Raw genomic sequence first — 24,036 nt, 5'->3', positions numbered from 1 at the left:
GTGTGGCAATTACTGTCCCGGGCTAAAACATCACCCCTTCTACCATCCTCGGTTCTCTTTCCAGTTCCAAGCTCCATGTTGAGACTCTTAGCATTTTTTAAACCTTCATCACAGCACATTTCACAGCATGTCATTTTTAAAAAATTTTAATTTTTGTTGATTTCAGAGAGGAAGGGAGAGGGAGAGAGAGAGAGAGAAACATCAATGATGAGAGAGAATCATTGATGGGCTGCCTCCTGCACATCCCCCACTGGGGATCGAGCCCTCAACCCTGTATGTACCCTGACCGGGAATCCAACCATGACCTCCTGGCTCATAGATCAAAGCTCAACACTGAGCCACGCCGGCTGGGCTCATAATGTACCTTTTTATCATGGTTAGTTGTGTGTCATCTGCTTCTTGTAGGAAATGGGTGGGTTCATTTATTCATTGTATGTCACCCTAAAATATGGTTGCTGAATGAAGGGATGAAGAAGTTGAAAAATAAAGTCTACATTAGATGGTGAGGTGGCAAGGGGAGAACTTTGTGCTTTTAAAAATATACCATATATATGTACATATTTGGAACAGTCCAAATGATTAAAAGCTAAATTAGGAATAGAAAGAGTATTAACCTTATTATTTCTTTCTCTAATAGTTGCTTTAGATGATAAAGACTCTGGGATGGGCAAAAAGGAGCCCTGCAGCCTGCAAAAACACTAATTATAAGGAAGTAGCAATTTACATTATTTATAATGAAGCTATTTACATTTCTTAGCCCTGTCAGACACAACAGTTTCAGAGCTCCATTCTTCCACTATGGCGAACAGAATAAAGCAGAGTGACAAGGAAATAGAAAAGATATTCGAATAGCTGCATCTCATTACAAGAAAGATAACACCTCAAATATTCAAAAAAATGCTTCAAATATAATTTAAATGGAAGAAAATGAAACTCATTTTTACCACGATGATGATTCAGAGTATAGCACCCATTTAAATTATTCAGACAAGCTCCAAAATCTACTGAAGGTTAAGCATTGTGAACAGTATGTGCAAGGAGAAAAATGACTAAGATGCAATGTTTCATAATTCAAGTATTTGAAATTAATTAGTCACATTCCCTTTACCAGTGACTTTGAAATGTGCCTGCACTATGACTGAGGTTGTGAGAACACCCAGGTCATGGAGAAAAATCCTAACTTTATCTGTTTTATTTTTATTTTCTTTCCTCCTCTCTGGTCACTTCCATTTAATTTTATCTGGCAGTTTCACTTTCATCAATATAATAGCTAGTACTCAGTGGCAAATTACACGAGCCTTTTATACTAACTGGACAAGTCTATTATGTGAGAACAAGGATCAGAAGAGAAGAGAAAGATTTACCAAGCTGATTGAAAAAAAAGAGATTTAAAAATACTTTTTTTGTAAATGTACCAAGGAGGAATATTTTTAGGGCTAAATTTTAAAAAGTCTTGCCACTAGTACACATTGATGTCCAATAGTTAAGATTGAGTAAAATGCACTTTAATTTAGAATATAGTGATAATTAGGATATGTTTGAAATACAAATGAATCAATAAAAAGTAATAATTGTTAAACACAGACATCACTCCCAGTTATAAACCTCAAGAAGCAAATGGACCAGTTGCATGTACTTGATTTTTAAATTGCTTGTCACATATTTTTAAAATTTCAATTTGATTGATATGCTTAGTGTTTTGGAGATGGTCAATACAACCTATTCATTTTGAACACAGGCGTTGAAGTCAGAAGGCTAAGACTTGGTTGGTCCCCGACTCTAGGGTTTACTCTGACCTTGGTCAAATGACTAAACTTCTGTAAACTTTGGTTTCGTAAACTGCGAGATACTAATAACATCTTAAGTTGTGAAGCTATTCTAATGACTAAATAAGATAATGTTTCAAATGTTTAGAACAATGTCTAGTACATATTAATGATGATAATCATCATCATTATGCGGTCTAAATTAAAAAAAAAAAAGGAATAGTTTGAATCTGTAAGTTTGGGCTCTCCTATTCGCGGGCTCTCTGTCCAGAACCTTCATTCCCCCCCCAAAAAAAAATCCCCCCCCAAACCTTCAGGGGTATCAATTGCTTTCTGGATTTGACTCTTTCTTCCTTTGCCCTCCAGGGGCCACTGTGTTTCCCCCAAAAGCGCGTTGGTTGGATGCCTGGTTGCCAGGACACCGTCGCCAGGCAACCGCGTCTGTACACTCCGGTGCTGGTCGACATGGCGGCGCACGGCCATTCCTCGATCACCTCCTCCAGCATGTCTGGCATCTCCGCGTCTCAGCCAGGACTGCCGGTGCCCCTGCTCCCCGTCTCCGCCACAGTCTCCAAGACCCTGCAGTCGAAGGCGAGCTCCCGGGACTCGCTGCCCAACCCCACCTGCCACGAAGACACGTTGCCCCTCGCCGTGTTTTATGGGCCGCTGGACGCTAAAAACCCACTCCTGGCCTCTCTGGAGAGGGAGATACAGGAGTTGCTAGGCTTTATGAAGAGAAAGGAGGCTTTGTCGACAACGGAGGAGAAGAAGCATGAGTTCAACCGGCGTGGGTGAGCGGAGGCGGGACGGGGGTGGGGGGACAAGGGAGGAAGGGGACGGGCCGGAGGAGTTGGCCGCTGGGGGCGAGGCGGGGATGCGGAGAGGAGAGGACGAGGGTGGTCCCGGAGCTTGGACCGCCCTAGGTCCCTGGATATGCCAACAAAGTTTAAGAAGCGGAGACGAATCGCTTTTCCATCCTTAATTGTATCTTTGCTCCCTGCTTCGGTCAGTGTTTCTTATTCCTCGTTTCTGAGTGTCTCCTAATTGCTATTTCCGACCAGTCAGTACATTCCAGGCTCGCTCACAGATTTTACAAGTTTCCTTGTTGTGGGGGCAGTTTTGTGTAGGGAGGAAAAGGAGTCACTTTGAGGTAGTTTTATGTTCTTGAAAAAGTTCTTGAGGCCGGCCATGAAGTATGCCATTCTGTGAACACGCGCTTTGAATTCCTTTTTATACTCTTCTTAGGACCACAGTGACTTTTTCGTGATTTTGTGACTAATTTTGCACATCTGTTTGCCGTTTGGGGGTTTCTATCACTATGTTATTATCTCCAACTGCAAACTACCTGTTGTTAAGTTTCTTTTTTGTTTGTGTTACTATCTTTTCCCTCCCAGTCAAAATACCGTGCAAACTGAACAGTTATAAATCTAAACACGTGGCAGAGAACACCAGAGTAGTGAATCGTTTCAACTGATATTTCTATTTATGCATTTAAAATGAAGAGATCGTTTTAATTTAAGTTTATTATTCTTTCATGTATTTAACTATTTATTGAGCACCTACTATACATCAGGTACCATACTAGGGAAATATCAAGTTAGCAAAATATATAAACATTTGTATCCTTATGCAACACATTATTTTTGTGACTACAGGTGGCTACTAAACACATCTGTAAGGAAATTATGTCCCAAGGCGATAGTGGTGGGGAGAAAATTAGAGCAGGTAGTGGGGATGGGGGATATGGGATGAGTGTTGCGATTTAAAATGGGGGTGATAGGGAGGATGCTCAGGGAAGGTTAGGAAAAGTGGCCTTGGAGAAAGATGAGCAGATATGGTAGCAAGTGATGAGTATTTCTGTAGAAGGAACTTGCCAAACAGGAAGACTGGCAAATGTGAAGGTCCCTGGATTGGATTGTGACTGTGGGAAGAACTGGTTTCTGGCAGGAGCGAGGGAAATCATGAGTTTAGTATTTAGGTATATTAAGATTGAGATGTAATTCAACATTCAGGCAGAGCCATTATGTAGGTACTTGGACATTTGGATCTGCAGGTCAGATATACACTTGGGATTTGTCAGCATATCAATGATATTTAAGTTGTGGTACTTGATGGAATAGTTGAGGGAGTGAGTGGATGGAGAAGAGGAGAGTCCCAGGACTGAACCCTGGGATGCTTGAACATTGACCATGGGGGGAGGGGGGATAAAAAAACCCCAAAACTGGCAGAGATTTAAAAGAGTAGCCAAGGAAGTAGGAGAGAATCAGTAAGTGAGTGGTGTACTGGAAGCCAGGGAAAGAAGGAGTTCCAAGGAGGAAGGGATGACCGATCAACTGTGGCAAATCCTGATGATGGGCCAAGTAATATGAAAACCAAGAATCAACCAAGGAGAGCACATTACATACCTAAGCTATGTATATTTGTATTTAAAATATTTCCGTGTTTGTGCCTTAGCTAGCACTTTATCTTTCCATCTCCACGGCCAACATTCCAGTTCAAACCACCACCATCTTGGATTTTCCCTGCAGCTACTTGATGCTCAGAAGTATCCTTCACATAGCAGTCAGGGCGACCTTTATGAATAAATCACCCACTCCGCTATTTAAAGACTTCCTATTGCCCTCCCTTGCTTTTTAGAATAAAATTGAGACTTCTCATGATATCCCCAGAGTCTGAAGATCTGGCCTTGCCTGCCTCTCTCATCTCAGCTCATCCTCACTTGTCTCTCAGGGCTTTCCAGGGAAACATCCTACTGTTTCTCACCCCAGGGAGTTAGTATTTGCTGCCTCCTTTGTCTGAAATATTCTTGCTTAAGCTTTTCAAATAGTTGGTTCCTTCTCTTCTTTCAGGTCTTAGCTCAGTTTTTACCTCCTTAGAGTGGCTTTTCATACCTAATTCAGGTTTGTCCATCAATTTATATTTTTTATTTATTTGTTTTGCTGTGGGCTGTCTCTCTCCACCATTAGAATGTAAGCTCCCTGTGACTTTTGAGTGATGTGTCTCTTTTTCATTGCTCTATCTCCAGCACCTACCCTGGTGACTGGGACATAGTAAACATTCAATGCATATTTGGTATTGAAAGAATTCAAGGGTTATTATCCTTGCATCTCAATCATCGTTAGTGTTGTATATGGGAAAGTAGACCTGAATCGATCAGTAAGTACAGGACCTGCCCCATCTTTAAACAGACTTATTAGAGGGTCACAAATGTTAAGGATTGACATGGACCTTAGCAATCTAACCTCTCCTACAATTTAGGTATTTATTTTTTTTATACAACAATTTTAATTGAGTGTCTATTATGTGCCAGGCACTGCCCTCGTTGTGAGGTATACAGTGGTGAACAAAACAGATATGGGGATCTGTGCTCATGGAGCTTGTAGTCTAGAGAGGGAGATAGGCTTCCAAATGAGTCATTAAGTCAACACAGAAACAAGGGCAATGCAAGGAGAAGTTACTGAGCACGTATATGTGCCAGGCATTGTACTAGGTGCTGGGGATACAGCAGTGAACCAGACAAAAATCCTCGCCCTCTCGGTGCTTATATTCTAGAGGAGGAAATAGATAATAAACATATTAAGCAAGTCTATTGTATGGTGACCTAGAAAGTGATACATGCTAAGGAGAAAAATGAAAGAGAGGAAGGGTTACGGGATGGGAGACAGGAGGTTGTCATTTTCAATAAGGTGGTCAGGATAGAGGCTTGAGCAGAGGCTTAAAAAGAACACAGCAGGGGCATTTCAAATGAATGGTGAGGGCAGTGACATTAAGCTGAGATTAGGAGGAGGGCTGGCAGTTGACCAGGCAAGGAGAGAGGATAAATAGAGAGAACAAGCATGTGGGAAGATCTTGGCAGGAGAGAGTCAGGGACTTTGGAGGCATGGACAGAAGCCCATTTAGCATAGCTTGCTGAGTGTGGGTGCAGTGGCATGAGGTGAGATTAGAGGAGCAGATAGGGCTCTGGAAGGTTTTAGAGGCCATTTATAGAGTTTGTGTTGATTCCGAATGCAATGAGAAACCATTGGGTAGTTTTTGGCAAGGTACTAACCTCATGTGATTTTGTTTGAAAATATTATTTTGGTGGTCTTGTTCAAATGGAGCAAGAATGACCAGGTGGAGACCAGTTAGGAATACAGGAGGTAGGATTTGCTTTTCTAAAATGTTTGACAGATGGTTATTTCTTACAATGAACATTTGTTTCCTTTTGTAACTGTAAGACCTTCCATAAGCATAAAAATTCATAGTCTTCAAAATGTAGATTTTGATCAGACCAACAATGTCATTAGATTTAGAGTCTGATAAATTTTTAAAAGGTATGCTTTTGTTATAAACACATAAGATTTAGATATATGGTTTATATAGTTGTGAATTTCTATTTTAGAAAATCCTAAATATCCAGCAGCAGCTATAATCAATCAGCAATCCAAACTGTATTAACATTCTTCTCTTAAATGATGTATATTATATAGTCTATGTTATATTTTCCATGTTTAATCATTATGTAAGCCATTCCCAACGAGCAGTCTTAACTTGATCTTAGGGTTCACTTAAAAAAAAAGAAAGTTCTTTTATTATATAACCTTGATTGAATTAACAAAGCTGATATTTTTCTTTTATGAGTAACAAACCTAGTCATCATTATGTCACCCATAAGGTTTGAAAGAATTAACTCTTTCATCTACATAATTTAGGGGTTGGAGGGATTGAGCAAAAAGGAAAAAGAATCATGGACATGCACAGCAGTGAGGTGATTGCGGGCAGGTGGGGGTGGGTGGGTGGAGGTGAAAGGGCAGAGAGGAGATAAATGGTAATGGGAAAAATAAAATAAAATAAAAATTTAAAAAGAATTCTAGCAAGATGGTGAATTTTTCGGATTCATTATATTTATTCTAATATTGTAGGATTTCATGAAGCATCAAATGAAACAGAAAAAGGTAAAACAAACAAAAACCCCCAAAGCTTCTACCTTTTTAAACTTCTATGGGCTATATTTGCCACACCATTTATTTGGTATTGTTATTTAGTACTTGTTTCATGTGTACATTTTTTAGCCACTGATATTATTATTCAGTCCACAAAGACAGGAATACCCTAGCCCCCTACTTCCCTTGTCACTCAATCAATATCATTTAATTACCTTAATGAATTAATTGACATTTCTATTCAGGTTGTATTATTAATATCCCAACATGCATATCAAAGTACTAGAACCATTTTCAGTCCTTGACTTTAGATTCCTGTCTGTATTAGTTATTTTGGGCTGCCATACAAATACCATACATTGTCTGTCTTAAAAAACAGAAATGTATTTTCTCACAGTTCTGGATGCTAGATATCTCAGACCAAGGTTTGGAAGGGTCAGTTTCCGGTGAGAGCTCTCTTTCTGGCTTACAGATACCCACTTTGTCCTCATATAGCCTTTCCTCTGAGGAAGAACAAAGAGAAGGAAGAGGTAGGGAGGGAGAGAAAGAGGAAGGCAGGGAGAGAGGGAGGGAGGAAGGGAAGAAGAACCAGAGTAAGCTCAAGTGCTCTCTGGTGTCTCTTCTTAGAAGAGCATTAATCCATAACACTGTCCTTATCCGGAAATGTATGATAGGATTGGACAACTGTCAAGGGAAATTTGGATTTTTCCTAGAGGCATTTATAATGTCTGAGAGAGTGGGAAGGAGTAAATGTTAACTAAATGAATGAACAAAATAAGCAATGATCTGCTACCCCCTGAAACTTTGATTGGAAACTATGTTGAGAATACCGTATGCTTTGTTTTTGTTTTACTTGGTGGAATGAAGCATCGCCCTAAATGGATTGACTAGGTATTTGAATCCTTGTAGTCTTTATAAAAAAGAATAAAATAAAAGCAAAGAATGTTTTTTTTCCTATTCATTCAGCCATTCATTCATTGTTTCAACAAATATTTATTGTGTACCTACATGTACTATATTCACTACTCTTGGAGCTTGACAGTGAATAATATAGTTGAGGTCCTTGCTCTCAAGGAGTTTATATTCCAGAGGATTGGAAGGCTCAGTTAAATATATACTAGTTAAGAGCATGAATACACTAAGCCTCAGTTTCATCAACTGTATATTTGGGATATTAATATTACCCATCTTAGGGTTGTTGTGAAAATGAAATGAAAAAAAAAGCAAGTTAGCAAAAGATCCAGAGCAGCTAACATAATATTGAAAACAAAGTTGGAGGACTGACAGTCGCTGACCTCAATCAAGACTTACCATAAAGCTACACTAATTGAGTGTGGTGTTGGTAAAAGTGGACAAGTAGATCAAAGGCACAGAGCAGAGAGCCCAGAAATAGGCACACATAAATATAGTCAACCGATCTTTGAGACAGGAGCAAAGGCAATACAATGGAGTAGAGATAGTCACTTCAATAAATGGTATTAGAACAACTGGATATCCACCTGTAAAAAAAAAATGATCTAGACAGAGACCTTATACTCTTCCCAGAAATTAACTCAAAATGGATCACAAACCTAACATAAAATACAATGCTGTAAAGATAACAGAGGAGAAATGTAGATGACCATGGGTCAATATGTTTTTATATAACATCAAAGGCATGATCCATGAAAGAAAGAATTAATAAGCTGGACTTCATTAAAATTAAAATTTTATGCTTTGTGAAAGTCACTGTCAAGAGAATAAAAACCAAGCCTCAGATAGGGAGAAAAATTTGCAAAAGATATCTGATAAAGGACTATTATCAAACTATACAAAGAACTTTAATACTCGACAGTAAGAACAAACAACCTGATTAAAAGAGTGGGCCAACTTGATTAAAAGAGTGGGCCAAAGACCTTAACAGACCAGAGAAGATATTCAAATGGCAAATAAACCTATCACCTGGGAGATGCAAATTAAAATAACAATGATGCCCTAACCGGTTTGGTTCAGTGGATACAGCGTCTGCCTGCGGACTCAAGGGTCCCAGGTTCACTTCCGGTCAAGGGCATGTACCTTGGTTGCGGGCACATACCCAGTAGGGAGTGTGCAGGAGGCAGCTAATCGATGTTTCTCTCTCATTGATGTTTCTGACTCTCTATCCTTCTCCCTTCCTCTCTGTAAAAAAATCAATAAAATATGTTAAAAATAAAATAAAATAATGATACACCACTACACATTTATTAGAATGGCCAAAATCTGGAACACTGACAACAAATACTGTTGAGGATATGGAGCAATAGGATCTCTCATTGCTGGTGAGTACAGCCACTTTGGAAGATACTTTGGTGGTTTTTTATAAAATTAAATATATTCTGGTAAACTGTTCTTGGTATTTGCTGGAAGGAGTTGAAAACTTATGTTCATACATAAGTCTGTACATGGATGTTTATAGCAGCTTTATTCAAATGGACAAACTTGGGAGCAAATGTCTGTCATGAAGTGAAAGGATAAATGAACTGTGGTACATCCAAACAATGGAATATTATTCAGTGCTGAAAGGAAATGTGCTATCAAGCCATGAAAAAACATGGGGGAATCTTAAATGCACATTACTTAGTGGAAGAAGCCAGTCTGAAAAGGCTATATACTGGATGATTTCAACTATATGACAGTTTGAAAAAGGCAAAACTATGGATAGTATAAAAAGATCAGTGGTTACCTGGGGTTGAGGGTAGGGAGGAATGAATATGCAGAGCACAGAGGATTTTTAGGGCAGTGAATAGTAATATCATACGTTTGTCAAAATGCATAGAATGTACAACACCAAGAGTAAACCCAAATGTAAGCTATAGACACTGGGCGATAATGAGGTGTCAATGTAGGTTCATCAGTTGTAACTATGGTACCACTCTGGTGGGGGATGTGGATAATGGGGGAGGCTGTACATGTGTGGGGCAGGAGGTATATAGGGAATCTCTATACCTTCTGCTCAATTTTTCTGCGAACCTAAAAACATCTGTTTTATAAAAATATATATAAAGAGCTTCAATCAGTGCTTTACACAAAAGCAATGATTTTAGCTATACTTATAATTTATTAATAACTAGAGGTCCAGTGCATGAAATTCATGCACTGGGGAGGGGGTTGTCCCTCAGCCCCGCCTGCGCCCTCTTGCAGTCCAGGACCCCTAAGGGGATGTCTGACTGCCGGCTTAAGCCTGCTCCCCGGAGAGTGGGCCTAAGCCAGCAGTCAGGCATCCCTCTCAAAGTCCAAGACCCCTCGCTCCTTACCGCCTGCCTGCTTGCTGCTCCTTACCGCTCAGCTCACTCCACTTTAGCACTGCCGTGAAGGCAGGAGAGGCTCCTGCCACCGCCACTATGCTCGCCAGCTGTGAGCCTGGCTTCTGGCTGAGTGGCACTCCCCCTGTGGGAGTGCACTGACCACCAGGGGCAGCTCCTGTGTTTCAAGTGACCTGTCGTTCTGGTCATTCCGCCGTAACAGTCACTTAGGCTTTTATTATATAGACTAGAGGCCCTGTGCACGAAATTTGTGCACTGGGGGGGGGGGTCCCTCAGCCCAGCCTGCCCCCTCTCACAGTCCGGGAGCCCTCAGGGGATGTCCTATTGATGGACATCCGCAGTCTGGCCGCGGAGACTTGGAGCAGGCTCCCCGTGTGTGTGTGTGTGTGTGTGTGTGTGTCCCCGCTGGGGGCTTGCCCCCAGACGTGCCACAGAGGCTCGGAGCTGGCGCCCCTCTGTGTTGATCTCTCAGGCTTGGGTGGGGCCCGACCCCTTCTCCTGAGCTGGTCGTGACTGTGACAGAGTCTCAAACTCATTTTCATATTACTTATATATATATATGTAGAGAGAGAGAGAGAGAGAGAGAGATTAGACATCAACAAAAAGGCACATTGGAAAGACTTAGCACCAGATAAGTTTTTAAGGATTGCTTTCTAATTAATTGAGCTTTCCTACTGTGATGATATCATTTTATTTTGTGGTTTTTACAGTGCTATGTCTTTGTTTAATATCTGGACCAAATACGCACCCCGGCTGCCCACTGCCTATTATAATGAAAAGCTTCTGAAGGTTGGAGATAGCCTCTGCGAAATGAAAGTAAGTGCCTTCGGAGTAAAGAGAGCCTAAATCAGGGGTCCTCAAACTACGGCCCGTGGGCCACATGCAAGTACAAATATTGTATTTGTTCCCGTTTTGTTTTTTTACTTCAAAATAAGATATGTGCAGTGTGCATAGGAATTTGTTCATAGTGTTTTTTTAAACTATAGTCCGGGTTGGAGATAGCCTCTGCGAAATGAAAGTAAGTGCCTCCGGAGTAAAGAGAGCCTAAAACCTAAATGATACTCATTTGGCTAATTATATTATTGTTTGGTTAATACCATTACTATTTTACATGATTTGATTATTGTTGCTGTTTAGAAAAAAATAAATGAATTCATAAAATTTTAATGAGGCACAGTAACCAAAAGAGTGTTTGTTTTTTAATTTTGTAGTTGAGATTTTTCCAGAGGTGAGATGTTCCTGAACAGAAAGACAGCTGCCTGGGGATGGCTAGGAGCAGAGGCCCTAGCTAACAGGGTGTGGTAGGCGCCCAACAGGAAATGCTGAGTCATCATGTTCCTACGGTATACAAAGGAGCCCAGACACCACTTCCTGTTGTTTTTCACATGGTTGGCCTTACCCAGCATACAACTCTCATGGCTTCTGGCCTTGCTGCTGTGTTGCCTATGTCCCAATGCCTGTTTGAATGACTTTCAATTCCTTGTTAATGTTCTGCTGAATGTAAATATAGCAGTCATTCCATACATGCCCTGTTTCTTGCTCAGTATTGTATTCCAAATGGGAGTTTTCCCCTATTTCTAGTTCCACATCAATGCCCAGGTCTTAGATTGCTGTGGACTCATGGACTTGCTAAGACCACACACACCATCGCTGACTTTTCAGTGAATGATGATGTAAGTTTTCCCTTCAGTTCTGGCATAGGCCCCAATTACTCTAATTTAAATATGAGTTTTTGGCTCATCTAGGATCCTTGGACCGAGATTTATTTTATCCAAAGTGACTTTAGGCCAGACATTGGCCGTATATAGTGTCTTCTCTATCTTTAGTTTCTCAGTGTCATTTTCTTCCTATATTTCTATTTTCTGGACTTGAATCCTTTGGTTTAGGAGGGAAGTTTATCAAATAGAGGATAAGATAAAAAGGAACTTTCATAATGAAGAACTAAGATCTATTTTCTGCTGTCAAAATGTGAGAATCACCTTAGCTCCATGCAACTGGACCATGGTTCTTAGAAACTTGAAAATACAGTTTGGAAAACTATAGGACAGTGGTTCTCAACCTTCTGGCCCTTTAAATACAGTTCCTCATGTTGTGACCCAACCATAAAATTATTTTCGTTGCTACTTCATAACTGTAATGTTGCTACTGTTATGAATTGTAATGTAAATATCTGATATGCAGGATGGTCTTAGGCGACCCCTGTGAAAGGGTCGTTCGACCGCCAAAGGGGTCTCGACCCACAGGTTGAGAACCGCTGCTCTAGGAAAAATAAAATGATGAGTTCCAACTTGTAAGCTGTATTTATGTGAAGTGGAATAACAGTTTTGACAAGAATTAAAAGAGTGTTCCCTCTCCATTTTTATGCTTCTCCTCAATAGGAGTTGGTGATACACAGCACTGTTGGGGGTTGTTTGAGGAATATCCAGTTGGGTGGAGAGGATATTGGTGTAGGGAGGAGGAAGGAGCATGTTAGAAGTTGATAAAGCAAGTGGATGATGGGTAGTGACTAAGGATTCAGAATATTTCAGATAGAGAGGTCTAGATAGGATATTTTAAAATTTGCTTGAAGGAACGAAGAAAATGTTTTAAATACTTTTCACTGATGGGAAAGTGGGTTGATAAAGAATATATTTGTAATCCTGAAAATGAACTTGACTGGTTACTTTGGTTCTAGAATCTCTTTATTTTAGTTACATTAAAGATCATTTTGTTAGAATACTTTTGTTTTGAACCTAGATTTGAATTCATTATAGGAATCAAGTTAGAACAGAAAAGAACCAGAATTAATTAGTGACCAGCAACAAACAAGTCAATAGAAATAGAAACAAAACAGCATTTGACTGTGGATGCCTCCCAAGGGGCTACGTAACTTGAAAGGCAGTTGTTTGTCCTGACACACAGTTACAGGGGAGGAAGCTGAGTAAGGGTTGCAACAGACACATATTTCAGAGCCCTACTCACACCCACTGCTCTGAAACTCTCCAGATCAACTGTGCCTTGTGGGCTACAGAAATGAGGCATATGACTTTATAATGGGAATATAAGCATGACTTAGAGCTAACAGAATCATAACTAACAATAGCTCAGACTTTTTTGGCTTGTCCTGATGCAGCTTCAGAGACTGTTGACAGATCAAAGTGAGATTGAGCCAGCTCATCTGTGTTTTTCTCTCCTTCCTCTTTCCCCTCCCTTTGCCTTTCTCTCACCTTTCCTTCCTCTCCCCTTCTCCCTCCCCTCCTTCCTTTTCCATTTCCTTCCTTCTCTTTATCTCTCCTTCCTTCTTTCTTTCGCTGTCTCTCTCCCTCATTCCCTTCTTTTCTTCCTCATTCTCTCTTTTTTGCCCTCCTCTCCCCTCTCCATCTTTTTATTTCCTTCTTTTTTGGAGCTTAGGAGGTATCAGAGAAGCAAGGCTAGTAACACAACTCATCTCCCTCTCTGACTGAGTGGGTGGATTACCATCATGGTGATATTGAATTTGGGGATATTCTCATCTTTAAAGTTACAATGGTCTTATCTCACAATAGGCTTGTTGTGAGGAGAATTAAATGAAATAATGCACATGAATTGCCTAGCACAGTGTCTATCACATATGTTTGGAAATGATAGTGATAATGGTAGCAATAGTGTAATGGTGGTAGTAATAATGGTAATAATTGTTATGCCCAGATTTGAAGATTCCCAAGAAACCACACCAGGGAGCCAGCCATGTCCGATGCAAAAGCATAAGAGTCTGTATTCGAGCTAGCTCGGCTCCCCCACCTCGCCGACACAGCAGCAGGAAGCAGAGAGGGCGTGGCCTGATAGAACCAGGAGTTTTATAGTAAGGGTGGGAGAGGGGACTGTGGGCCCCGCGGATTGGCCAGGCGCAAGTCGGTGTCTTGTTCCTGGGTGTGGCTAGCAGAGGCTTAGACTTCCGGGAAGCTCCTTGCCAAGCACGTGGCTGCCCCAAAATGGAGGACACAGGGTAAGATGGAGGGCGCAGTCCCTGCCCTTTCAATAATCAAGATTGATATTATTAACAATAATATAAATAGTACCTAATATTAGTAATTATATAATTTAATAATTACTTAATATAATTTTAATATTTATACAGATTTTAATAAGAAAAATGATATTTTGAAATTTTCATCAAGTGCTCTTTTTATTTTAGGAGTATAAATTGGCCCTGTTACAGTGCTATGGAAGATATCTTCAGCAGTTCAGTATCAGCTTTGATGAGAATATAGCAGATATACAACAATTCAAAACTGTCTTTTTTCCAAACGGTATTGGAGACCAAACTGCTGCAAATACAGTAAGATGAAAGCAGCTAAAATAGTTACAAGTTATGATTAGCTATGCAATATATCCTTTTGTTGAGAGCTGCTAAATGTCTTTCCTGTGCTTAGCATAGCATTTACTTGTGTGCTACAAGTTGTTTAATAAATGTTTTCAGTGCTAGATAAGAACGTATACTTATTAGACTTTGCAAAGATGCTTTGGAGATTGTATCACTATAATCACTCATTCATCCAGCAGACAGTTGTCATTATAATAACTTATAATAACTAATATTTGTAGGGTACTTTCAGTTTACAAACTAAAAAGATCTGATCCTCACATTAACTGTCTGAATTAGATACTATTATTATTTTATAAAAGAGAAAAAGAAAGCTAAGCACAGAGCCCAACTATTGGTTCTGGAGATTAGACACAGATCTTCTGATATAAAATTTTATGCTTTATTTCTGGCATACCAGCATTATGTTCATTGTTACCATTGATTCACTGGTTGAACAGTTACCATGTGCTAGGCTCTTCTATATGCAGTATATGAATTGTTATCTTTCAGCCTCATTATAGTCTCAAAAGTAGGGTACTATTATGCCTTTTTTACAGATGAGGAAACTGAGGCTTCTTAGAGACTAAGAAACCAGTCCACTTAAAGCAATGGACAGAGTTGGTGTTTGAACCCTAATCAGTCTGACTCCAAAGCTGTTATTCCAAACTTGATCATTCAAGGCCTTGGAAACATATGTGGTTTAGTAAGCAGAAAATCTCAAAGTATGTTTGTCTATATAATAGGTGCATGAATGGGAATACAGGGCAATATAAGTTGGCACCCCATTGGGGAGAGTACGGAATGAAAAGCTTAGAACTTTGGACTTTTAAGGCCCCTCCTATCCCACTCTGGTCCAGCGCTCTATCTCTCTCTCTCTCTCTCTCTCTCTCTCAATATTGCATTAGCCTGCTTTTACCTTGTCTCCCTGGCTTAGCACCAGTGCGCTTGTGAGCTCCACTGTCTACAAAGCTTGTATCTTAGATATATGTGTGGCTCGTTCTTTACTACCTTCAGGTCTCATGCACTCCCTGCTTTATTTATTTACTTATTTTTGTATCACTTATTGTCACCAGCTACATTTTCATTTGTTTATTTTTTAATAATAATATTACAAAATATAATAGATCCTCAATAAAGCCTTATTGACTGGATGAATAGATGAAGTGATATAGTTAGAATTAGTAGAAGCTGTTCATACTAGTAGGATGATTAGAAGGTAAAAGATTGGAGGCAGAAGGTAAAGCAATGAAGACAACATAAGAGTTTGCCAGCAGGACTGTTGTGATGGGTGCAAATAGGTATGAAGAATCTGTGTTGTTGTTTTTTTTTTTTTAATATATTTTTTATTTCAGAGAGGAAGGGAGAGGGAGAGAGAAACATCAATGATAAGAGAGAATCATTGATCGGCTGCTCCTGCACGCCCCACACTGGGGATTGAGCCCACAACCCGGGCATATGACCTGACTAGGAATCGAACTGTGACTTCCTGGTTCATAGGTTGATGTTCAACCACTGAGTCATGTTGGCCGGGCAAGAATTTGTGGTTTTTTGCATGCTTAATTTAAGGTTCTGGTATGATACTGGCACGCTGCATTTCTTAACAAACATGTATAAAAAAATAAAATAAGTAAGATTGAAAATTTAGTCCAGTAGGAACCTATCAACACAGAACTAAAGGTCTTGAGAAGTTTTGTTAGAGAAATAGATCTTGGATATTAAATGCATAAAGATCACAGATGAATCAATAATAATGAACAATTCACTGTCAAACTATTAAAAGCAAAGTTTTGTGTGAGCATTCATAATCATGTATGTAATATTTAATTATTCCCTTTGTATGTACTACAGGGAGGCATTATGGCAGAGATTACATGGATTTGGTCTCTGGAGCCACACTGCCTGGGTTCAAAGAGCTGCTGTGCCACTGCCTAATGATGGGACCTTGCGATTTCTTTGTGCCTCAGTTTCCTCATCTGTAAAAATGGAAATAATGGCCTACCTCCTAGTGTTGTTTTGAGGTTGCTGAGATAACAAAAGACTTGGAATAGGGCCCAGCACTCTGAAACTGTTAGGTATCATCTGTAAAAGAGAGAGAGCACTTTTTGAAGATAATGATTATTCCAACTTTCATTCAATGAATATCTTCTGTGATACCAACTACATGGTGGCTAGAAATAGTGTACATGTATGCAAGCAGGAAATGCATATGGTAGAAAGGCCCATTGGTATTACTAAGAGGGTCCACCCCCGTAGCTTTAACTAAGGGCTCGTCAGTACTCTCTCCAGAACTCCACATCTATCCAGTTGTGTCTTAGACATCTCAACTTGACATATCCCAAGCTGAACTCATCATCTTTCCTCCATAATTGCCTCCAGCCAGTCACCCATGCAGGAAATCACTGCAGACATCTTCTCCTCCCTTATCTCTTGCATACTATTGGCCACTGAATCCCATTGACTCAGACAAGATTTAAATCTTTCCCCATTTCAGGGCCCTGGAATGTCTGGACTATCTCAGACGCCTCTGATCTCTCCCAGCCTCCCTGCATGTAGCTTTGTGCCCTTCCCTCTGCTTTCCATCTTCCACACTTTTGTCATAATTAATTTCTAAAGTGTAAATCAAATTGTTCTACTCCTCTGCCCTTTGACTTTGCCCTTTGGCTAAAGTCCATATTCCTTGGAATGGCTTGGAACACTCTTCATGTTCGGACTATGAACCACCTCTATAACCTAATCTCTTTATCTTAAACCTTCTTACTTAACCTTTCAAAAGTCTTTCAATCCAGTGACCACTGAAACTACCTTAAGCATTCCTAACATTGCTTGTCTCTGGAATTCTCTTCTTTTTGCCAAGAACAGGGACCACGTCTTCCTCAACTTTGAGTCACTGTTGCTTAGCAGAGTGTGGCAAATTGAGGTGGTCCATAAACATTTGCCAAATCAACGTGTACATGGTAATATTTATACCTGAATTGATACGTTAAAATGCCATTTGGTGAGTTTCCAAAAAAAGATTCAATTCCATATTCTTGGAGATAGGATTTTGTACTTTCTTTTGCTTTTGAATTTTTTTTTTTGATTAAGGAAAGGTAATAATCTTAATTAAATGGATGCTTTGAAGAAACCTATTTTTTATATCTTAATTTGTTAGGGATATTATAAAAATTCATAGACTGGTGGCTTAAACAACAAATTATTTCTAACTTTATGGAGGCAGGGATGGCTTAGCTCAGGGTGCTAGAAAATGTGGTTGTCTGGTGAGAGCCTGCTGTCTGGTTCTCGCTGTGTCCTCAGACGGCAGAAGGCAAGAGGGAGCACTCCGGTGTCTCTTTTAGAAAGGCACTCCTCCCATTTATGAGGGTTTATTCTCATGACCTGATTACCTCCCCAAACCCCACCTTCTAACACCATCACATTGGGGATAGATTTCTGCTTAAGAATTTGGGGAGATACATTCAGTCGATAGCACTATACTAATCTATTAAATTAATTAAGCACAATTGTTTCCATTTTAGTTTTTGTATATTTTAAGGAAAGCTTTTCTAAGTTGCATAAACTTTATTTATATTCACATTTATATTTTCCCATGCGTTTCAGTTTCATGCTTTAAATGGAAGAAATATTTGCAGCTACCAGCTGGTCTGTAACAATGATTTGAACATGCAGAATAAAGAGTCTGTGATCCAGTGTCTGAATATCTTGTCCTCCTTAAGACTCACCATGCAGGTGGCCTTGCCACAGGAGCACCTCTGCTGGATCATCTTCAATGGTATATGCCAATGCATTTTATTTTCCATCATGTTTTTCAGGAAGTTATGTGAATGCCAAGTTTGACGTTAACTTGATTACTTCGTGATTTGAAATATAATTATTTCATAGTAGCATGCTTGTTTTTTTTTATTTTTTACACCTTTATTATATTTCAGTTTGTCCTCATATGCAGGAACTTACAAAGCATGTCTGTGGGGATGATCAGTTTCAGGTATATAGAAAGCAGGGCCCAGAGTTAGTAAATAAATATAAGTGGAGAAGAATCAAAGAACCACTGCAGGTTAGATTGGTTCTAAGCATCATCCATTTATTGGCCCTCTCCTCAAATACTTTGGGCAGTGACTGTGGCTTTCTACATATCAACCTTCTTCTCCAACTTGGTTTTGAGTAATGAGCTTTGGTATGTATATATGTATGTGTATAGTATATTTATATACATATATACTGTATATTTATATTCATATATATACTGTATATTTATATACATATATACATTATATATATGTCTCATGAAATATCATCTATCAAAATGTAGCATTGTCCTGCCCGGGGTGGCTCAGTTGGTTGAGAATTGTTCTATGTACTGAGAGGTCAAAGGTTCAATTCTCCATTAGGACACATGCCTGGGTTGTGGGCTAGCTCCTCAGGAGGAGGTGTGCAGGAGGCAGCCAATTGATTGTTCTTTCTCATTGATGTTTTTCTCTCCCTTTTCCTTCCTCTCTCTTTCTGGAATCCATACACACACACACACACACACACACACACACACACACACGCCTAATATGCAAATTGTCCCCTCTGGAGTTCGACCAGGAGACCAGGAGTTCGATGGCTCACTATGACATGTGCTGACCACCAGGGGGTGGTCACGGAACAAAGGAAGGCCCAGGCTGGCAGCCGGAAGGCCCCAATTGGCACTGATTGCCAGCCAGACCTAGGGACCCTACCTGTGCACAAATTTTGTGCACTGGGCCTCTAGTATATATATATATTAAAGCAGCATTTATTTTTTTTCTCTTTAAAGAGTTACAATTTAAATTTAATTTCTTTTTAAAGTTACAATTAAAAGTTGCAATGAGTCATTTGCTGTTGTTCTGTGAATAACATATTCTCAAAGGGAAAATAATACAGTGTGTTCTCTGTGCATAAGAGTGGGGAAAACTAACTTGAAAGAAAACATATTGGATTTTAGCTCATCTATGGCAATTGAAATACATTTCCTAGCCTTTTCCTTCTTCACCCTCCTCAAATAATTTTTTGACAATTTGATTGAAAATTACATTTGCTGCCAGAGATGAGGCTGACTTTGGAAGAAAGTTTTAAATTCAGTAATTGTCAAGCTTTTGTACTTGATCATCCTCAAGAGGATCTGTTCCCCAGAGTAGCTGCTGCCATCTCTCCACCTGAGTTGGTCATAGGTCTTGGCAGGGACTGAGCAGGAGCAGATGTTCTGTGCTCAGGAAGCATGACAGGCCCATGGTTTGGGTGTTGCAGTCAGGCCTTGCTTTAGTGGTGAAATGATATAGTCCCTGGGTGCTGTCCTTTTAAGAGCACACACAAATATATCCCAGTATTCTTAGGGGGAAAAATAGAGTAAATAATTTCTGTATCTTCTATATCCTTTTATTGGTGTGTGCTTTTTCTTTCCTTTTTAAAAAAAATATGTTTTTATTGATTTCAGAGAGAAAGGGAGAGGGAGAGAGAGAGAGAGAGAGAGAGAGAGAGAGAGAGAGAGAGAGATATCAATGATGAGAAAGAATCACCCATCGGCTGCCTCCTGCATGCCCCCTACTGGGGATCAAGCCTGCAATCTGGGCATGTGCCCTGACTGGCAATTGAACAGTGACTTCCTGGTTCATAGGTCTATGCTCAACCACTGAGCCACACCAGTGGGCTGTGTGTGCCTTTTCTTTACACCGGTGGTATCGTGCTCTAGATTTTATCCTTTTTCTTAAATATTTTTCTGCTCAATATTATGGTTTTAGACTAGCCAGGTTCCTGTGTATAGATCTAGTTCATTGACTCTATTTACAGACTTGTATTCTTGATATCCATAGATTCCTAAGTACAGAACCTGGTTTGCCCTACCTCTATAGCTGCACACATAATTCTGCAATGAATATCCTTGTACATGTCCTTTTATAGACCTGTGTGAGGGTTATCTGGGATCTATGCCCAGGAGTGGGATTGCTGGGAAATATCTATGCCCAGGAGTGGGATTGAGGGAAATATCATAGCTTTTTACTAACTCCAGTCCCTGTTTTAATTAATTCATCCAAAACTTATTGCCAGGCATTGTTCTAGGTACTAGGGACACAAGAGTGGGCAATAGATGAAAACCCTGTTCTCATGGTTACATTCTGCTTCAGGGAGATAATAAACAAAACAAAGTGGTCATGGCAGATTGTGCTACGGAGAAAAGTAAAGCTGAGGAAGAGATAGGGAGAGCCAGACCTGGGCTCTGACTAGGATGCAATTTTAACTTAAAAAAAAATTGATTTCAGAGAGAGGAAAGGAGAAGAGGAGGAAGAAGCATCAATGATGAGAGAGAAACATTGATTGGCTGCCTCCTGCACGCCCCCTACTGGGGATTGAACCTGAAACCCAGGCATGTGTCCTGATTGGGACTCGAACCCTGACCTCCTGGTTCAGGGGTCAACGCTCAACTATTGAGCCACACTGGCTGGGTTAGGCTGCGATTTTAAATAGAATGGACAGGGAAGGCTCAGTGAGATGATACGTGAGCAAAGACCTGAATGAACATCTGAATATTTGGGGAAAAGGCATTCTAACTAGAGGATTAGCAAATGCAAAGATTCTGTAGTTTTAATACTTTGGATTTTAAGTAATAAAAAATAAATTGATTAATCAATTTGTCAAAATACATTTAATTTTTCCAGTTAAAACTGAACACTCATTCTGTTTATTTTAAACTGGTTATTATATGTATAGACACCCTTGGTTTCTTAAGATATGTAACCAATGTTCGACCAGGAGAATTTTATCTTTCATAAAATTCAACTGGGTGTATGAGTATTCTATAACACCTTACTTCTCAACCTGAACCCGACTATTTAAACCTCAAATAGATTATTTTGGTGATGGCCATCTTTGGTGAAAAGGAATCACATGACAAGACAAAAAATTCATAATAGGGATTTGCTCAAAACCAAAACAAAACAAACTTCCAGAGATATCCTGAGGGTATAAAGAATCAGTCTATGTTCCATTCTATACCAGCTCTCGCTCCATCACGCTTCTGCAGTGGGAATTTGTGAACCACACCAAGATCCTGAACCATCTAAGAAGGGATCAGTTCTAGTCAGGATGCTCAAGGGCTGCCAAGGTTAAAGGCACATTTTTGAAATACAGAGGGTCCTTGTCATTCTTGAGGGTAGTTTCCTGAGGCCTCCTGAAATTCCCCAGTTCCTGTCACTAACTTGTTTATACAGGCTCCTAGCTTCCACCTGAATCACATCTTTTGTGGAGAGGCATGCGTTTCCTGTGCATGTCCTTCCTTGGTGACTTTTTTTAAAAAAAACACACAAAGAAACACAGTTATATAGTTTAATTTTTAAGATTAAGAACAGAGGTGGACAAAACCAAATTGAGATAAGAATGCTGGGCTTGCCCGGCTGGCATGGCTCAGTGATTGAGCATCCGACCCAGGAACCAAGAGGTGGTGGGTTCGATTCCTGGTCAGGGCATATGCCTGGGTTGCATAAATTAATCCCCAGTGAGGGTGCGTGCAGGAGGCAGTTGATTTATGATGTTTCTCTCTCATCGATGTTTCTATCTCTCCTTCTCCCTTCTTCTCTCTTTAAAAATCAATCAAAACATATTTTTTTAAAAAAAGAATGTTGGACTTGAGCTGTTACTAGCCAAATGGTTTCTTCCCAGGTGGACCTCACATGAAATAAATAGCTCCGTGTTCTGGGAGCAGTCACAGTAAGAATGCTGAGTCCTGGAATGTTGAGGACTGAAGTGTATGGTGCTATACATATATGTTTAAGATTCTATTCAACATTTTTGTCACTGATTTATGTAATTAATATTTATCATGCTTACAGACATGTTTTAATTAAGCAATGTGTGTCTTAGAGCAGATGCTTAAAGTTTAAATGTGAACATGGGATTCATAATTGTTGAATTTTGATGGTTATGAATTTTAGATCCGATATTTTATAGGACATATGTAGACCACTTGTATTATAATTACATGCCTTTTTAAAGCATGTTGCCACCTTTGGTTATGTTTATAGCATGATAATGTCCTTGTTTATATAGAGATATATGCTTTTCCCCTCCCCTCAACCTTGTGAGCAGCCATTTATCCTCATTTAATTAATGATCAGATAAAAAAAAAGCACACTTGAATGATGTTAAATAGGAGTTGAAAATGCTCTTTATTAGAGTGCTCAAAGGCCATACCGTAATAATAGGATAAATATTATATGAGAGTGAGAATGAATATAATGCAACCTATTATGTGTTATGATTTTAAAATTATTATGTTTCCTTCCATGTTGAGTATTATGCCATGCTGATTAAATATATATTTTAATCTTATTTGGAAATAAATATTCATTTTTTTCAACCATAAGGAAACCATGGGGATCAATAACATTTAATATGAATTACTAAAACCGCAGGGTACATAAATTATGCTACTAAAAATATTCTTTTGTTCAGTATATTTCAAAACTTACACTGCTTTTATAATGAGGCTAAAGATTCCCGTGTCAGCCTATTTAAAGGATGGTCATATTAGTTCTTTTAATGATTTGGATATAAAACAAATTATAATGATTATAACTCTCTAACCATTATCCAACTTTCTCATGAGATTGCTTATTTTTAGAACTACAGACTTAAGCCACAGGAATTAGCATATACAATTTTCATAATTTGACTATAAACCATGTTAACGAGTTTTTCCTCCATTTAGGTACTGTTTACATTTACACCATTTGCAGAAAATTGATGGTTATTGGTCAGTCTTCCAAGGTATGCAATTTACTGACAAAATATCTTCTCCTATATTTCCTATTTTTCTTAAGACTTTTGTTAGCATTGAATGTTAAAGAAAATTTAGTGAATTATGTAATAGCAAAATTTAGTGAATATGTATTATAGATTTACTATTTTTAGTTTTACTTTAATATGATCATAGGTAAAATTGCAGATATTAAAGTATTAATGAAAGAAAAGCATTCTTAAAATTGATAGATATTCTCTGCTGTCCCTTGGTCTCTCAGATTAGCCAAAGTTGTCAACTTGATACTGAACATCCACCTGGTAACTATATCTCTAGGTAGGGTGATCATCCATTCTTGCGTGCTCAGGACAGTTCTGGTTTCTATCTGTAGTCCTGGAGTAATTATTAATAATGCTTGCTTTCGCTCTCAAACGTGTCCTGATTTGAATGATAAACTACAGTTACCCTATTTATATTGTGCGGTGGAGCTTGGATTTCATTTTGCTTGAAGAGGTTGCACTTGACTTATGGCCCACATGCTAGTTAGTGAATGAATAAATGAATGATTGTTAGTGTATTAGGGTTAAAGAACATCTTCACTCTGTTTCAGTCATAACCCAAGGGTAAGAAGACTTCATTTTATAATAAGACTAGAGGCCCGGTGCATGAAATTTATGGATGGGGGTGGGGATCCCTCAGCCCAGCCTGCACCCTCTCCTAAATGGGATTGGGCCTAAACTAGCAGTCGGACATCCCTCTCGCAATCCGTGACTGCTGGCTCCTAACTCCTCACCTGCCTGTCTGCCCAGTTGCCCCTAACCACCTCTGCCTGCCCACCTGATTGCCCCTAACTGCTTCTGCCTGTCGGCCTAATGCCCCTAACAGCTCCCCTGCTGGCCTGATCACCCCTAACCGCCTCTGCCTGCCCACCTGATTGCCCCTAACTGCTTCTGCTTGCCAGCCTGATTGCCCCCTAACCGCCCTCCCCTGCTGG

General features: G+C 39.6%; 1 protein-coding gene across 1 annotated transcript in view; it reads left to right on the top strand.

The window, feature by feature from the left end:
• The first annotated feature begins 2,231 nt into the window (after positions 1-2,231).
• Positions 2,232-24,036, top strand: part of CFAP54 (cilia and flagella associated protein 54) — a 241,930-nt gene continuing 220,125 nt past the window's right edge. Inside the window, exons 1-5 of the mRNA XM_023749820.1 lie at positions 2,232-2,557; positions 10,680-10,785; positions 14,123-14,266; positions 17,891-18,062; positions 23,013-23,071. Of these exons, the coding sequence (XP_023605588.1) occupies positions 2,232-2,557; positions 10,680-10,785; positions 14,123-14,266; positions 17,891-18,062; positions 23,013-23,071 (807 nt within the window). The remainder of the gene's footprint in view (positions 2,558-10,679; positions 10,786-14,122; positions 14,267-17,890; positions 18,063-23,012; positions 23,072-24,036) is intronic.

Source organism: Myotis lucifugus, unplaced genomic scaffold (assembly GCF_000147115.1).
Source record: "Myotis lucifugus unplaced genomic scaffold, Myoluc2.0 scaffold_10, whole genome shotgun sequence".
NCBI lineage: Eukaryota > Metazoa > Chordata > Mammalia > Chiroptera > Vespertilionidae > Myotis > Myotis lucifugus.
Note: the sequence above shows the minus strand (reverse complement) of the source record. Positions and strands in the feature narration are given on the sequence as shown.